This window comes from Myotis davidii, unplaced genomic scaffold (genome assembly GCF_000327345.1).
Source record: "Myotis davidii unplaced genomic scaffold, ASM32734v1 scaffold247, whole genome shotgun sequence".
Classification (NCBI taxonomy): Eukaryota; Metazoa; Chordata; class Mammalia; order Chiroptera; family Vespertilionidae; genus Myotis; species Myotis davidii.
The window spans coordinates 3,623,179-3,638,205 of NW_006299593.1; the positions used below are offsets into that span (position 1 = coordinate 3,623,179).

General features: G+C 42.4%; 1 protein-coding gene across 1 annotated transcript; it reads left to right on the plus strand.

Annotated features, from left to right (window-relative positions):
* Positions 1 to 212: 212 nt before the first annotated feature.
* BMP10 (bone morphogenetic protein 10) lies at positions 213 to 7,907 on the plus strand. Its single transcript, XM_006775332.2, has 2 exons — positions 213 to 703; positions 5,743 to 7,907. Exons 1-2 carry the CDS (start codon positions 370 to 372, stop codon positions 6,681 to 6,683), a joined length of 1,275 nt encoding a protein of 424 aa, XP_006775395.1. The 5' UTR covers positions 213 to 369; the 3' UTR covers positions 6,684 to 7,907.
* The last annotated feature ends 7,120 nt before the right edge of the window (positions 7,908 to 15,027 follow it).

Consider the following 15,027-nt stretch of genomic DNA (forward strand, 5'->3'; position numbering starts at 1 on the left):
AAAGGAAGGGAAGCAGAGCCTCTGTGAGGAGAAAATTGTCCTATCTCTCAGCCAGTGTCAGAATGTGGAAATGTTTACAAAATGCTCATTAAAAGAAAAAGGGATTGCAAGATAGAAACAAAATCTGGTGCACAAGTTTACACTAGCGAGATAAGAAAGGCTAGGCCCCTATAGGGTATTTTGTTATCCAATTACTGCAACCTGACTTTTGGGGGAAGAGGAAGAATGGTAGGGGGAGGGAGAGAGAGGAAGAGTTTCCAAACTTGTCTCCAGTGACAGGAGACATTGACGCTCAGTGAGATAAAACTGCCACTTAGAGCCCAGGGGAGCTAAACCTTCCTGGGTTGGCCTGGGGGCTTGAGCAGAGTCATGGATTCTCTGGCCCTGCAGCTGTGCGCTCTCCTCTGCCTGGCGGCTCACTCTGCTTCTGGAAGCCCTATCATGAGCCTGGAGCAGTCGCCTCTGGAAGAAGACATGCCCCTCTTCGATGATGTCTTCTCGGAGCAAGATGGTGTTGACTTTGACACACTGCTGCAGAGCATGAAGAACGAGTTTCTCAAAACATTGAACCTGTCTGACATCCCCATGCAGGACTCCGCCAGGGTGGACCCCCCAGAGTACATGTTGGAACTCTACAACAAGTTTGCCACCGACCGCACCTCCATGCCATCTGCCAACATCATCAGGAGTTTCAAAAATGAAGGTAAGTTTACATTCTATCGGTGACATTTGGCTTGGATCTTTTTCAAGGAGTGATAAATTCCCAATGCATGCTATAGCGAATAAGAGTGAATACAGACATACAGACCTACAAAGCAATACACATTATGGCCTGTATCATTTTAATGCTTATTTTCCAAATGGTATTGCAAGGTACCAAAGAATATCTTTTCATTCAAAGTTATAAAGTCTCCACCATTTTGACATTATAATGGGATCTCGAAAAATGTTTAAATTTTGACAGCAAGTCATACAAAAAGTTAATGTTGGCCTATTACTGTTCCGCTGTCCGTCACTTTTCAGATGGGCCTCCGTTTCCACTTGGCTTTTGATTGATTACAAAGTTTGTCAACTTCTATTTTGATTAAAAATGATGAAAATCAGGAAGTTGTGATTTGTGTTTCGCTCAAGCTTTGGACGAGTTTCCCTTTTGTGGCCTTATTTAAAAGATGCTCAAACAAGATGGAAGCTTATATTTTAGAGAGTTTGCCTACAGTTTGGTTGCATTTGATGTGACATGTATATCCTTGAAACACTGTTTCTAGTTTCTAGGAAGTGTGCACGGACCAGTTAATGACCCAACTTAAATCTGTGCCTTTATGAAGAGTGAGGCACAAGCTTTACATATCAGTGGAAAGATGTATTTTCTCCTCCCAGATCTTTATTCAGTAACTAAATCTAATGACCTTGGAAGTTAATCCTTTGTTTATTATGGTGTGAGTTGGCCCCTCCAAAAATCTAATATCTATGGTAAAAACGGTGGGTCTAAAGAAACTAATTCTTTAATATTTACCAGTTATGCTTTATAGACACGAGCCAGGTGAAAAATAGGGTTTAGATCGATTTTGGCCAGACTGTCTCAAAAGGAGAAAGGTGGTGTCAAAGAAATAGCTCAGAGATTTGGAATTTTGAGAACAGGTTGATTTAGTAGTTGTGGATAATGCGTGTTATTTCTCTGAACCTCAATTTCCTGATCTGTATATTGGGGATACAACACAATAGAGTGATTCAAAAGAGGTTCTGAATAAGAAACATTCCATTTCCTAGGAAGTGTTGAAGAAACATTAGTTATTCCTGATGAATTCCCTAAATTCTAGGCATTACAGAAAATGTTGAGTAGGTATTGCTTAGTCCTGGAGATACTGTGTGCCTTAAAAATTTAGTTGCCAGACCAAAATTTATAATATTTAGTAACATATTGGATCTGGTATTTAGTAACACAATGGAAATGGCAAAGCTGAAATGACAGATTCTGTTGGAGGTGAGTCTGAATTGCCAGTGAACAGTCTTCTTCCATGGGAGTCCTTCCTTAGTATTTCTGTGCGCTGAAGCCTGTGTCTGGCTCAGAGCCACTCCTGTCCTCCAGGGAAATTGGGGTTTCTCATCCTCTCTCTGGAGGATGTGGATGATCCAGGTCAGGAAGCAACATTTACAGTTTCTCATTACTAGAGATCAGCAAGGGTAGGGGCCCCACTCCATGGACAACTCAGACTGCAGCTCCGCCAGTCTGTGGCTGGGAACACAAAGTCCCCGGGACAGGAATGCTGCCCTGGGCTCGCCCTACTGGCTGCTATTGTCTCTCTTTGACTCTTTGGGTCTGCTCAGTGCAGCTTTAAGGAGACAAAGACCAACAAAACAAAACAAAACAAATCCCCCAATCCCTCCAAATCTAACTAATCGAGGGGAAACAATTGCCACCTCGAAGGTGGAAAAAGCATGACCAATATTCCTATCAAAGCTCTGACTGCATCTTGTCATCTGGGGGAAGTCAGTTCTCTGCTCTGAGGCTCAGTTTCGTCTGATGTAAAATGCACAGAGTAGCAATACCTGCATTGGAAGGACATTGTAAGAGCTAAATAAAACAATGTTTACAGAACACCTGGCACATGAAATTTGCTTAGAAATGTAACTCCTCCACCTATTGCCTACTATATATGCAAATGCACAGTGAATTTATTTTTAAACAGCTTTATTGAAGTACTGGAGGCCTGATGCACGAAATTGATGCAAGGGCCTTGGCCCTCGCCCCCACCTGCCTCCACTTCGGCCGGGGGCCTCTGCTGCCTCTGCTGCCTCTGCCACAGCCCCTGCCTTCTGTGGCTTTGTCCGGAAGGAAGGACATCCAGAGGACATCCGGTCTAATTAGCATATTATGCTTTTATTATTATAGATAACTGACATACAATAAACTGCACATATTTATAGTGTATAATTTGATAGCCTTTGACATAAGTAAACAGCCATTGAAACCATCACTACAATCACAATAGTGAACATATTCATGAGCACCAAGTTTCCCAGTGTTCCCTTGAAATCCTTTCCTCTCACTAGAGTGAGCTTTTATTCTGCACTTTTCTCATGGGTCAAGCAACCAGTCCACTCCCCTATTTTTGGTCTTCACATGTTCCCTGCCCAAGGTGAGCTGTCTCCACCATTCTTATAAGGAGGGGACAACTCCCATATGTATTAAGGACATATGTTACACTTATATATCAATGTGGTCTGATGCCTGGGATCATCAATTAATCAATATGTTTAAAGTGCTGCCTCAAAGGTAATCTTGCAGATTAAAGGCATAGAAAGGAATTTAAGATGTGGTACTTGCCAGCATGATGATAGTCTAGTTGGGAAGATCCATTCACGAAGAGACAACTGAAATACAAGGATGTACATGGCAAAGGTAAAAGGAGAGATAGAGAGTAAGTACTCAAGTGATTCAGAAGGGAGTGAGTATCCAGATGGGAGGTTAAGGGAGGGAAGGTTCCACAGGGAAGAGTCACAGCTAGGTAGTTGGAAATGAGGGAATAAGGCTTTCCAAAGGTCAGAAGAACCAATCCCAAGGTGAAACATACAATAAAGCAAAGGGGTGTTTTCACAAGTGATGAAGATATCAGTGTATTTTAAACAGGGTTTACAGCTTATTTCATCTTTCAACAAAGATCAATGGAACAATTGCAATGTTTCATGCACTGGCGAGCATGAATGGGAGTAAAGACTGGATCAAGAAGTTAAGACCTGGTTATAGCTGTTTTGAGAGCCATGCTAGAAAGTTGAAATGCATTCCATTGACCAATATTTTCTACTGGCAGTATATGAGATAATTTTAGGTCAAATCTAGAGGAAGCTGTAAATGCTGTGAAATAATTGTACACTTTTACTATTGTAAATTAGAAAAAATCCACATATCACCTCAAACCCCTCATTTCATAAATGCTGTTGCTTAAGCAAAGTCTAAAAGAGGTTGAAAGTATAAAATAATCAGATCAAGTTAAATAAAAATATTAAGTTCATGAATGGGGTACACATCGGGAAAATGCTGCCAAAGGTGATAGAGAATCAATCCCTCAGTTGGTGGTGCTTATCATCTTCGGTGTCATGGAACCCTTTGCTTGATGACAAATGCCCTCAAGAATTCCTTTTAGACATGTATTATCTGGGGCAAGACTACAGGAGCTGTTGGACTCTTATAAAATTCTTAGAAAGTCAACATGATGATATTTGGAGGTGTGTTTCTAAGATAAAAGGACCTTTAAAATTTTATTTCATAAATATTCTTGAATGATTTGTATGTGCCAAACCCCATGCCAGGTGCTAAGGGTATAAGACTAAGTCAACCAATTTATCCCGAAGGTTCATTTCCCCTATTTCTCTTAGTCAAGGACTGCACACCCCAAATCAACTGCTGTGACCCTCCTGGTAGATAGCTGTCTCCTTGGCCTTGTCAGGCTTTGGTGTCTAGAGCAGGGATCAGCAAACTTTTTCTACCAAGGGCCATACAAATAGTACATTTCATAGGTTTTATGAAACACTAGGGGCCCAGTGCATGAATTCATGCACCAGTGGGGTCCCTCAGGATTGGGCCTGCAGGATTGGGCTGAAACCAGCTCTCCAACATCCCCTGAGGGGTTTCCAGATTGTGAGAGGGCACAAGCCAGGCCAAAGGACCTCACCGGTGCATGATTGGGGACTGGAGGGATGCGGGAGGTTGGCCAGCTGGGGAGGAACCACAGGAGGTCTCCAGGACGTGTCCAGCCAGTCTCGCTCAGTCCCGATTGGCCAGACCCTAGCAGCAAGCTAACCTACCAGTCAGAGCGTCTGCCCCCTGGTGGTCAGTGCACATGATAGTGAGCGGTTAACAGCCTTAGCATATCATTAGCATATTACGCTTGATTGGTTGAACAGCTGACCAGACGACCGGACACTTAGCATGTTAGGCTTTTATTATATAGGATTTTTCTCTCTTGGGACTATTTAGCTATGCCATTGTAGTGCAACCATCATCACAGACAATACAGAAAGAGTGGGTGAGGCTGTGTTCCAATAATACTTTACTTCCAAGACTGGTGACCCATGGAATATAGTTTACCAACCTCTGGTCTAGGTGGAGGTCTTTAGGAAGAACAGTGCCAGCCAGCTATGTGGGGACTCCACCCATTACATGCAAATATGACAAACTATGAAGCCTTCTGAAAAGTGTCAAGAAAAGACCAATTGCCCTGGTGGGATAGAGCATGGTCCTGATATACCAGGTTGAGGGTTCAATCTCTGGTCAGGGCACATATAAGAGCCAATCAATAAATACATAAATAAGTGGAACACAAATTGAAGTCTCTATCTCTCAAAACCAATCAATCAATAAACTTTTTTTTAAAAGAAAAGAACAACCATAACATGTTTCATTTGCTATCTCTTCACTGGTTAGAAAAATTGGGGACTTGCCCATACCAGTGCTATAATTCTGAGGCTGACAGGCTAGCATGCAAGGCTGGGTAAGTTTTTCACAATTCATTAGACTGCCATTTTCCAGTTTAGTCTTGGCAGCTTAACTCAGTCTAATATTCTACCATTGACCTTGCAGTGTTTTCTGTGTCAGAGAATGCTAACATTGTGTTTATTTTCATTTATATCCCCTTATTCTCTCTGAATCAAATTTCCTTCATAGACAAGCCTTCTTATGACATAAATAAGTGTCTGTTTTTCTCTGTGACATACTGTAAATGTCACTTTTGTCTTTTTTTTTAGAGTTGTTTTCCCAACCAGCCAGTTTTAATGGGCTCAGAAAATACCCTCTCCTCTTCAATGTGTCCATCCCCCACCATGAAGAGGTCATCATGGCTGAACTTCGGTTGTACACACTGGTGCAAAGAGATCGCATGATATATGATGGAGTGGACCGGAAAATTACAATTTTTGAAGTACTTGAGAACACAGAGGACAACGAGGGTGAAAGAAACATGTTGGTCTTGGTGTCAGAGGAGATCTATGGAACCAACAGTGAGTGGGAGACTTTTGATGTCACCAGTGCCATCAGACGTTGGCAAAAGTCAGGTTCATCCACCCACCAGCTGGAAGTCCACATTGAGAGCAGACACGACGAAACTGAGGGCACTGGCCGGGGACAACTGGAAATAGACACCAGCGCCCAGAATAAGCACGTCCCATTGATTGTCGTGTTTTCTGATGACCAAAGCAGTGAGAAGGAAGAGAAAGAGGAACTGAGTGAAATGATCACCCATGAGCAACTTCTGGAGCTGGACAACCAGGGCCTGGATGGTTATTCCAGTGGTCCTGGGGAAGAGGCTCTGCTGCAGATGAGGTCAAACATCATCTATGACTCCACTGCCCGCATCAGAAGGAACGCCAAAGGAAACTACTGCAAGAGGACCCCGCTTTACATCGACTTCAAGGAGATTGGCTGGGACTCTTGGATCATCGCTCCGCCTGGATATGAAGCCTATGAGTGCCGTGGTGTTTGCAACTACCCCCTGGCAGAGCATCTCACACCCACAAAACATGCGATTATCCAGGCCTTGGTCCACCTCAAGAATTCCCAGAAGGCTTCCAAAGCCTGCTGTGTGCCCACCAAGCTGGAGCCCATCTCCATCCTCTATTTAGACAAAGGCGTGGTCACTTACAAGTTTAAATATGAAGGCATGGCTGTTTCTGAGTGTGGCTGCAGATAGAAGAGGATTAGTGTTGCTTATTTAATAACTGTATATGTGTATATTTTATGTGCCTATTTAATAAGATTATTTAATAAGGGTGTACAGATCATAGAGGTTTACTTAGGGAAATGGACAGGTTGGTTTGTTGTAAGAAATGCTTATTTTGTTATACAGTCTCATTCCTTCTGATCTGTGTTTCTCTGGATTTGCCATTTCCTGACAATGCCACCTCCAACAGCAAATGGCAAGATCATGCTATTTTTCTTCTATGTCGATTTGAAAACAACAATCCCTAAGCAGAGATATAGTGTCAAAAGATAGATTTATGTGTATGTATATGTGTACATATAAGCTTATAAAGCTCTATTGGTTCTATAGAGGTAGATTAGACTCATACACATGCAAAACTCAATCAAATATGTATATATTAAAAGCCAATGGTATGCTCTCAGTCACCTCTTCTCTGAGTAGGAGCTATGTCAAGATAATTTGCACCAGGGATTTCACCATCCTAGGAAATACTACGTTTCCTAAACATTGTTGGGAATGTAGGTGGGCTTTCATCAGTTGAGTGTCTGCCATCACTCAGAATGGTAAAGGATGTTGTATGTGCGAGGAGAGGTGTTATTTGATGCAGAAACCAAATGGGTTCAAGAGGTAGTGGCTTTAAGGTGCACTAGCAAAGAATAAACCCATCATGGCACCAATGTGGTCGAGGGAGCGGTGTCTGGTCAAGAAAGGAAAAAGTGGGGCTTCAGGGTGACATCTGCTTCTGAGATAATAGGAAAGCATGGCCAATGTTGGCCTTTATTGCTACAGAAGGTATAGGAGGTGGGAGAGGGCACATAGGGGATGAGAGAAAAGGGATCTGGATGCTATACCAGGATGTGTCTGTAAAATTATAAGCAGTTCTAATCAGAGAATTAAATTTTTTGGACAAAATAAAATTTTCAAAGAACAAGAGGGGAAAAACCAGAAGGGATCTGTCTGTTGGTCTCTTCACTTCACTTCTTAACATTTTTCTTCAATTCTTAGTATTTCCCCCTTGCCTCTGCACCTCTGTGTTTGTTTTGTCCACCCTTTTTCTTCCCTCTTTCTTCTTTGCCCCAGAGCCTCGTGTCTTTCTCCCATTCCTCTGTCCCTTGTCTTCACTCGCCTTCATTGCTCCAATGTGACCTGGAGGGATACCAGAAAGCATTTCTTTCAAGATGAGTGGAGTTAGTGCTCTAATTTCTAGTTTCCTCCCTGACATTTAATTTGATTTGCTTTTAACAATATCCTTTATGAATGTTTTTTCGTGAAGAATATTTAAGAATAAGGAAAAGAAAATGAGAGTCCAAATGGATTCACCTAAGTAAATGAATTAATACATAGACATACAAGCAGATGACTGAAAGCTAAGCCTGAATTTTGAAATCCGGTTTGCCCATGGTAGAACCCTTATAGCCTTCCCATTCTGCAGTCTTCCCACTTGGGAACTGGGAAGTGTTCCTGACAGCAATGATCTGTAAGGCCTTGGTCCACCTTAAGATTATCCACCTCAAGTTTATGGGTCTGCCAGCAGCTGGCCAGTTGGAAGGACACCGAGACTCTGGCTGTGGTCTAAACCTCCCCACCCCCATGAGGGATCATGGGCTTTGTGCAGGAGGAACCAGAGTAGTGCAGTTCTCAAGCTGTTCTGACAGCTCCAGGAGGATGACACAGATGGTTCAAGCCAGAATCAGGAATGTGATTTCTAGTACGTTGCCCCCACTCACCCATTGAATGCTTCCCTAAGATGTCTGCCATGTTTTATAACCTAGGAAACCATCAGCCTCCCTTTCACAAAACTCTTGGGGTTATAAACTCATATTGCACTAGAAAATAGAGGCAAGGGAAGTGATTTTGAAAGACATTTTGCCCAATTTGGACCTCAGCTCTGTACATCCAGATGCATAGATTCTGAGAGCAAACAGAGGGAAATCTTGGGGGATTCATTGGCCTGAAAAAGTGGTATTCTGACTATCAGTGAGTATACAGTGAGTGACAATTTGAGATGGTCATGCAATTCAGATCCATTCATTTATGGAATAATCTCCATATACAATGGTACGTGTGTGTGTGTGTGTGTGTGTGTGTGTGTGTGTGTGGTATGTAACTGGCTTTGGATAGCCACACTCAGACCCCTCAGTGGGATGTGGTACATCCTTTACACCCATGGTACTCACTTTATACTCATTTACTCTACGGTACTTCTTATTCTTCTAATGGACACCGTAATAGACATACAGTAAAACCTCAGTTGAACAGGATAGTTCTAGTTAGAGAAAAATCAAGCAAAAATTTATGTCTAAAGTATTTAAGACAGTGGTGTGCTGGTAAATGCTTTACAGCCAGCAGTCCTGGGGTGAATTAGGCCTGATTTGTTCATTTCAATGGTGTAAATACTCCCATGGCCTATTTCAAGGCACTAAAGTGATGTCAACTGGCTTGCAAAATTCCTGAACTTAACAACTGTTCTCAGGAGCCATGCTTGCTGGCTCTGGCACCCCACTGCTATCAGCACCCTGCTCATGCCCTCTGCCAACTTGCCAGGTTCCTAGAGAAATCTTGTTGCAAGCACTTATAGTCACTCTTCTATTAAAGATATGTGAAAATCTAGGCTGTCTGCAGCTGGGCTGCACACCCAGCTGCTACTTCTTTTCCCACAGCCCAGACATAAACGTGCATTTTCCCGATTTTCTTCTTCCTTATGGAAAGAGGGTGCAGGAAGCCACATATTGGTTATTGAAATGTTGCTAGTGGAATTTTTTTTCTTTCTTCTCATCAGAGAATGAAAGGACATGACCCATAAACAGAGTCCTCCCAGCTCCCTTCAGGCCTCATCAGCCTGCATGTCTCTGAAATTGCTGCACTAACATGAAGCCAGAAAATTGTCAGAACCTTAGAGTTTTGTGAAAGTCGAGCTCACTCACATCTTCTCTGATCATAGACCTTGGCTACATCCCACGCCCTTCTTTGCTACAGGTTTATGGCCAAATTAACATCATTGAAGTTGACCAACCCAAATGACTCTTGAGGAGAAGTATCATGTAGAGACTTGGGCAGCCAACCACCAAAACATTCATGTAAAGGTTTCTAGGTGTCCTGCTATTTATTGATGGATATATTTATTTTTGTAATATAGTGTAGAATACCAAATATTTTATTTTTATGTTTGGGATTCCTTCTTGGGTAAAATAGTCTTCTATGCTTTTCAAGTAGTATCTTCCCCAGAGTATGGCTCCTTTACAATATTTGGTCTGTATTTTTATCCTCTCTTTTTACATCAGAACTTCCTGTTAATTTAGGGAGCCTTGCCATAAGCTTGCCACCAGCTGGTATATTTGTGTCTCGTAGGCATGCTGTGAGCCCCCTGGCAAATTGACTGATGTGCAAATAGTACAGTTTTAACTAAATGCTGTAGTTTTGACTGAAGTGTAGGTGTTCCAGAAAATATTTATCCAATAAATTGTCATGTCATTCCATGAGTTGACACTGTCATTTTTTCATCAGAGGCAAATGTCAGGCTGTGAGGGACTATGATTGCTGTTCAGTATTTAATTGGCACTTTTCATTCCCAAACAAGGTGCTTTTCTGCTGACCGCATCCCTTGCTTTCACTGGCCCACCAGTTCAAAGACCCGGTTGGATAGATCCCTTTGTAATTGGATCAATTACTCTATACATGTAAAAAAAAAAAGTTCATTTATGGATTCCCAAAAGAGTCAGCCTCAAAGTGCCTAATTCTTTCCCTGTGTATAATTTTTGGCCTGAGGAACTAATGGTAAATACTGTTCCCAGAACTGTTGGTAATTGTTTTGGTATTCTTCAGAATTTAGATTCTTTAAGTAAAAGATATTCTCAGAGAAAGAGATTTTACATATTACTTCTTACTGGACTCCTCAACAGCCCACAAAACGCAGCAGGGCTGTGTCAAAACAATGTACAATTTGTCTGTCGCACAGAAGGGACGCTGCCCTATTTAAGAATTGTGGATCTTCTCAGAAGGTCACCAAGGGTTGTACTTGGCCTTTAACTGTCTGGTGAAAAGGGGATACTACTGTGACTCTGTGCATTTTCCTGGCCCCAACAACCACATTTGATTTCACACATTAGATGGAAGGAAAGTAGATAATGCTGTGCAACAGCCACATAAAAGGGTGTTTCTGGGTGTGGAAATATATCCATAAGTTTATAACTTCATCAGGGAATGACTGTGTGTTGTGATCAGCATGTTTCTTGCACATGAGCACTTGTCCTGAGAGTGTCTGGCCTGATCCCAGTGAGGACGCGACGTGCTCATGCCCACCCGCGAACTTCCACACAAGCGGGCAATTAGCTAATGCCACGATCACACCGAATCGGCTGAAACACAGTAATTTTCTTGTGTAAAATCTGTTTGTTATCCATGTCCAAATGTATGTAGAAATTGCTAGGCTAAAAGGAAGATGGGAAGAAATAGTTTACACCGTGTTCATAAATTAAATGTGTATATTCAGAGTTATCTTGTTAAATAAAATGGAAAAATTATTTTGATAATTATTGGAAACATTTTTCCTTGAGATGAAATCTGTTTTGCTCTCCTTCCCTACTTTTTTCTGGTTTGCATTTCACAGTGTAGCCAGATGGAATAAAATTTCTTGCTAGATTAGTGGACTATGCCCTGAAGAAACAATAAATTGGTTTTAGCTTTTAAGTGATCTCGCCAGAGAGTGAGATTCTGTGGTGATATGGTCTCCCACTTCGCACAACTGTCTGCAAAGCCATGAATGCCAGACATGCATCGCCAATGAAAGCATCTCCTCTTTGTCAACCACTGAGAAATATTTCTTCTCTGAGTTTAGAACGAGTCAGACCAATGAGCAATTACTTTGGGGGAAATTTCCAGGCTAACTTTCACTGAAATTTGATTATTGAACCTCTTAGAATCTCAGGCTTAGATGGAACTTTTAAGTGATCTGCATGCTCCACTCCCTCCAGCAGCCCAGCAAAAGCCCTTTCCATCTTCTCTGCAAATAGAAGTGAAGAGAAGGGAGTGCACTGCCTTTTTAAAGGCGCCGATCACATTTTCAGTTGTACTCAGTTTAACAAATAGTTTAGCTCATTATGCACACAAGTCACTGCAGGAGAGGCAAAGGTAGGCAGGAAGTTGTTAGCGTTCCCCTTATATGAAACTGAGGTCTCTCCGGGTGTCCCTCATACATTCTCAGTTCATAACTCTTGAGACGGCCCATACATATCTAATCCACTTTCACGCCAGCCCCACGGTTTGCAAACAGCTCTCCTGTCCTCCTGGATGCGTGGTCCCCATTTCCTGCAGTAGTGGGCGTGTGAGCACATGGCCAGGCGCAGTGAGCCCTCAGCCAGCGGGAAATACACGGGAAGCCCTGGCTGGGAGTGGACCTGGCCCTGAGTGTGTCATAGACCCGATGGGCAGACAGACCTCGCTGCCTTTTCTGGAAGGGAGTTCCTTCTTATGGCAGAACGTGGGAATTGAGGGATACAGAGTCCCAGGTGGACTCAAATTCCTTCCATCAGACAATCACCCCGCACCTCTTTTGGGGGGAATCCTCTGAAGTCTGGCTGACAGGCCATATCTGGTGAGCACAGCCGTTGTCCCTCACTATTAGGACAACTGATAAGGGCAAGACAAGCATTCTAGTCATGGAGGGAGGGGAGCTGAGAACCCAGGTTGGGGCTTAAGCCAGGGCTGGACTGAAAAACAACAAAAAGCCAGTCTTAGTCATAATGCCGAATTCTTTAGCAACCTATTCATTCTCTTCTGTAAATAATTCCATTTATGGATGTCTCTCACAGTGTGGTGCCTGGACCCATGCTTCACATATATATGGTCTGAGCACAGAACCAGCCACCTTTGTTCTGGGAATGTCTTGTCTACTGGTAACTGACACGGCCTGGGATGGCATCGGGCAGACATAGCCACAAGTTATTTTGGGGGGTGAAGAATTATTTCCAAAGCTCATATTAAACACATAAGAACACGTTACAGTTTCTAATAGTGCTCTGAATATGAATGGATCTCCGTGGTGTTGCAGGATAATGGGGCCATGAGACTGGCTGCATGTGACTCCAATCACATGGACGAGAGCCCACTTTTGTGCACAAGTGACTATTTGTAAAGAAGAGGCCTATTTGGAGAAGGTGAGAGCTTGTTAACTTGGGTGGTTATAAATGGATTATGCGATTATCTCCAACTCACTCACCCGAACTGTCAGTTTACAAGAACCAGTTCCTGCCCTCTCTTAACCTTCCTTAGGCCATTAGCACGGATCCGAAGTGCTCATCTTGTCCTGAGAAGAAAGTCCAGAAACACATGGACACCCCAGTCCATTTTTACTCTTCAGTGTGATTCTAAGAACCTTATCAAAAATTTAGGCCACTCACTTCAAATTGAGATTCTCTGGTGGAAGACATGAAGCACCATCGTCAGACCAGGCTCCAGCAAAGAGTTTTCACTCACAGGACACAGGCCAACTTTTCTGCACAGAGATGGGAAAGGTGTTAGAAAATCTGGTTCTCTAGCCCCTTATTAGTATTCCTGCCTAAAATGGGTAACATGACCTGACCAATTATAAGGAAATACCAGGTAAATCCGTGTGAGGAACATTCTGCAAAATAACCAGACTGCACTCTTTTAAAATGTCAGTGGCAGTGTCTGGCAGGTGTGGCATCAATCGGCCCATGAATCAGGAGGTCAGGGTTCAATTCCTGTTCAGGGCACATGCCTGGGTTGCAAGCTCAATTCCCAATAAGGGGCATGCAGGAGGCAGCCAATCAATGATTCTCTCTCCTCTTTGATGTTTCTATTTCTCTCTCCCTCTCTCTAAAATCAATAAAAGTATATATTTTTTAAAAATGTCAGTGGTAGGGTCCAACTCTATCAATCGTACACTCTCAAGTGGTCTTCATTTACAAAGCTCCTTTGCATGGCTATTGCTCTCTTCCTGAAGCTGTGAGAAGCTGTGTGGAAGGAGTAACTGGGCTTTTGCCTAAGGCGGAGTCTAAGCAGCCAGCAGGCGGCATTAAAAATAAGACTCTGTGCAATAGGCAAACTCACACGAAGAATCTGAGGAGACAGAAAGGAGGAGAGACTGTGCACCAGTGTGGCAAACCCGAGGTCAACACATGAGCCGCAGTGAAATATTCTCCTGAAATAACCAAGCTCAACCCTGCATTCCCTGAAAAGAAGTGTGCTCTTCAGGCAACAAACCATCTGCTTGAAGTGTTTAGAAAACGGATCTCCAATCACTGGCAATTTAAACTTCCTTATACCCCAGTCCAATGTTTGATAAGGAAGGAGTGCTAACAGGCCGGGAACTGAGTTACTATATTTAGCAGCCCAGCCAGAACAAAAACCAGCCCCCACAGCTGTTTTGTTTATGCTCCAGACCCTTCCGTTTTAATTAACACAATATTTACACGAAACCAGCTCCTGTTACATCTTTTGCTGCAATTGTCACATGTTTTGTTCTTTGTTGTTATTTTTGCTTTTTTAAAAAATTTCCTGCAAAACACAATTGAGAATATGCCTAATTGAAGTATATACACAGTGAAATCATACCATAGATAGCATCCTAGCTCCCAAGGGCCAAGCTCACCTGCTTTTGGGGTCAGGGATTAGGTGGCCAGGTAAAATGCAGGATGTTCAGTTGAATTTGAACCCGAGGGAAATGAGGAATAATTTCTTTAATATAAGTATGCCTCAAATATTGCATACTAAAAACGAGCTTGCTTATGTGAAATTCAAATTTCATTGGGTTCTCTGTGTCTTTATTTGTTAAACCTGGCAGCCTTAGTCAGATATTGCTCAGTAGGTTACATGAGTGGTAAGAGCCAGAGAAAAATTAAATACCTCTCCCTCAAGTCCCAAATGAGTGATTCAGAGGATCATAGCTCAACCTATCAGGGTTCATTGTCAAAGAACAGCTTTGAGATGTGAAGATGAAATGCACTTGACCACAACATCTGCCAATACTAAAATAGAAGCAATACCTAACACATCCTCCTCCCCATTTTCCTGGACAGCTTACATTAAAAAATTCATTTTCATCTTGACTTTGCCTTTAGATTTTATTATATTCATAAGATTGAAATCACTGCAGAAAAAGATATGCACCCTTAGAACATTCTGAGAGGTATTAGCAAGTTATTCTCAAAACATTTACCAAAAATTATACTCTATTAGCTGGTACAAGAGAACTGATTCTATACAGTTTCTGATATTCAATAATACTATTGCTTTTCTTAGTGAAGGCTGATGTGGTTGAATTGTGTCTCCTATAAAAAGACATGATGGCCGAAACCGGTTTGGCTCAGTGGAT

Bases quoted from the DNA above. Each gene is read 5' to 3' on its own strand.
- BMP10 (XM_006775332.2), top strand. From the start codon at position 370: ATGGATTCTCTGGCCCTGCAGCTGTGCGCTCTCCTCTGCCTGGCGGCT. The intron at 704-5,742 runs GTAAGTTTACAT...CTTTTTTTTTAG, and splicing joins CAGGAGTTTCAAAAATGAAG to AGTTGTTTTCCCAACCAGCC.